We start from the raw sequence: 1,578 nt of genomic DNA on the forward strand, positions 1-1,578 counted from the left end.
GGCAAAGAACAGAACACCCAGGCACAATCTCGATAGTATGGTCTGTCCTGGGACGCTGGAGAAGGCGCGGAGGGCCGGAGGTAGTCGTAGAGGTGAACGGGTACCTCCCTGCAACAAGGCACGGCGGAGAGTCAGTGGCATCAACGTTCCGTTATCACCACCGTATGTTTCGGTCCACAAGACGAAAGGCATGCCTGGAAGGTTGCGAGAAGACTTCAAAGCGGTACGGAGAAGACCGAGATGATGCTGGGAGGATTGAGTGTCTGGTAGGTATGCCCCATGCCCGTCTCAAGATGCTGATGTAGACCGTTTTGCGGTACGCAGGCTCACTGCCGTCCACTGTAAACAAATCTAATCTCTCAGCTACTACACTACCGGCCAGTAAAGGCAGGGGCGTGACTACGGCTGTCCTTGTCTGTAGTGTAGAGGTTGGAACCAGTATGTATGACACCGTCGCAGGGGCTCGCCCTTCCCTATTAGGACAACCGAGTATGGTTCACAAGGGGTCCCCGTCAGTGGCAGCTGGGCAGGTCGCCGATATTGACGGTGTTCCGCTGGTGCGTGCAAATAGGGGAGCCGGGGAGACTTCCAGGGCGGCTGTTATTCTTAGCCAAGGGGGCCAGAACAGGAGACGATGGAGTATTGGAACCCCGTATCTTTCTGGCCATCAGTGTCAGGAGCGAGGCCGAGTAAGGAGCAGCAGCCACATCTGCAAGAAGTACAGAACCATACTGAGAAAACTCTGGATATCAATATTCACCATGATGTAGCCCCTCATTCTCGGCTTCACATGGCAATCCAGATGCTAGTGTAAGTAGTCCTTTTTGCGGAGGGAACTATCAACGGCTCGCGTTTGATCGTCGTCCCTACGGAGCTTTCAAACGTGGCAACGATGCTGATCGCACGGAGCCATTCGACACGCTGATGGCGAACACTGTATGTACTAGGAGAGGGTCTATCCAACTCCCCGGGAACTACACCACACTACTTGGACGCACATGGAGGTTTGTTTGAGATTCCCGAAGACAAGATACAGCGATGATCACCCCTGAGGAAAGATGACTGGCAGCAGGACACAAGAACGTCGGCTAATGTGCCCCCAAGCCGCCAAATAATAGCGAGAATGGTCTAGACAAAGGACCAAAGATTGAAGTGCCCGAACTATAGGAAAGTAAGTACATTTCTCAGCTCAGGTACCCCTACACCTATCACGGACCGCCCGCATAGCAGTAGTGGATGGCATCGGGGACGATAGAGTGACATTCGGCGATGTGACATTGACCAACTGAGAATTGGTGATTGATTGAACAAGATTAGCTGGGGAAACAACCCCCCGGGGCTCATTTTGAGAAGGACGGATAGTGGGCACACTATTGACTACTTATTGAAATGGATGCCAAAGACAACGAACTCAACTCCGATCTCCGAGACCCCTCGACACGGTGTTGCCGGGCAAAAATACACACTCACGAGAAATTACCCCTTGGACGTGAGGACGGTGAAGTTAGGTACCTGATCCACACGAGATTCAGTCCAAATACCAGCGAGGGATTTGGTCGGGGGTTCTACCGGAGGACT

General features: G+C 52.9%; 1 protein-coding gene across 1 annotated transcript; it reads left to right on the forward strand.

Annotated features, from left to right (window-relative positions):
* Positions 1–240: 240 nt before the first annotated feature.
* On the forward strand, positions 241–1,014 carry SMAC4_13136 (uncharacterized protein; the record flags this gene model as incomplete). Its single annotated transcript, XM_066091276.1, has 2 exons — positions 241–266; positions 771–1,014. The coding sequence occupies 2 exons, from the start codon at positions 241–243 to the stop codon at positions 1,012–1,014; spliced, it is 270 nt and encodes an 89-aa protein (XP_065945872.1).
* Positions 1,015–1,578: the final 564 nt, after the last annotated feature.

The sequence above is a fragment of the Sordaria macrospora genome, chromosome 1, assembly GCF_033870435.1.
Source record: "Sordaria macrospora chromosome 1, complete sequence".
Lineage (NCBI taxonomy): Eukaryota > Fungi > Ascomycota > Sordariomycetes > Sordariales > Sordariaceae > Sordaria > Sordaria macrospora.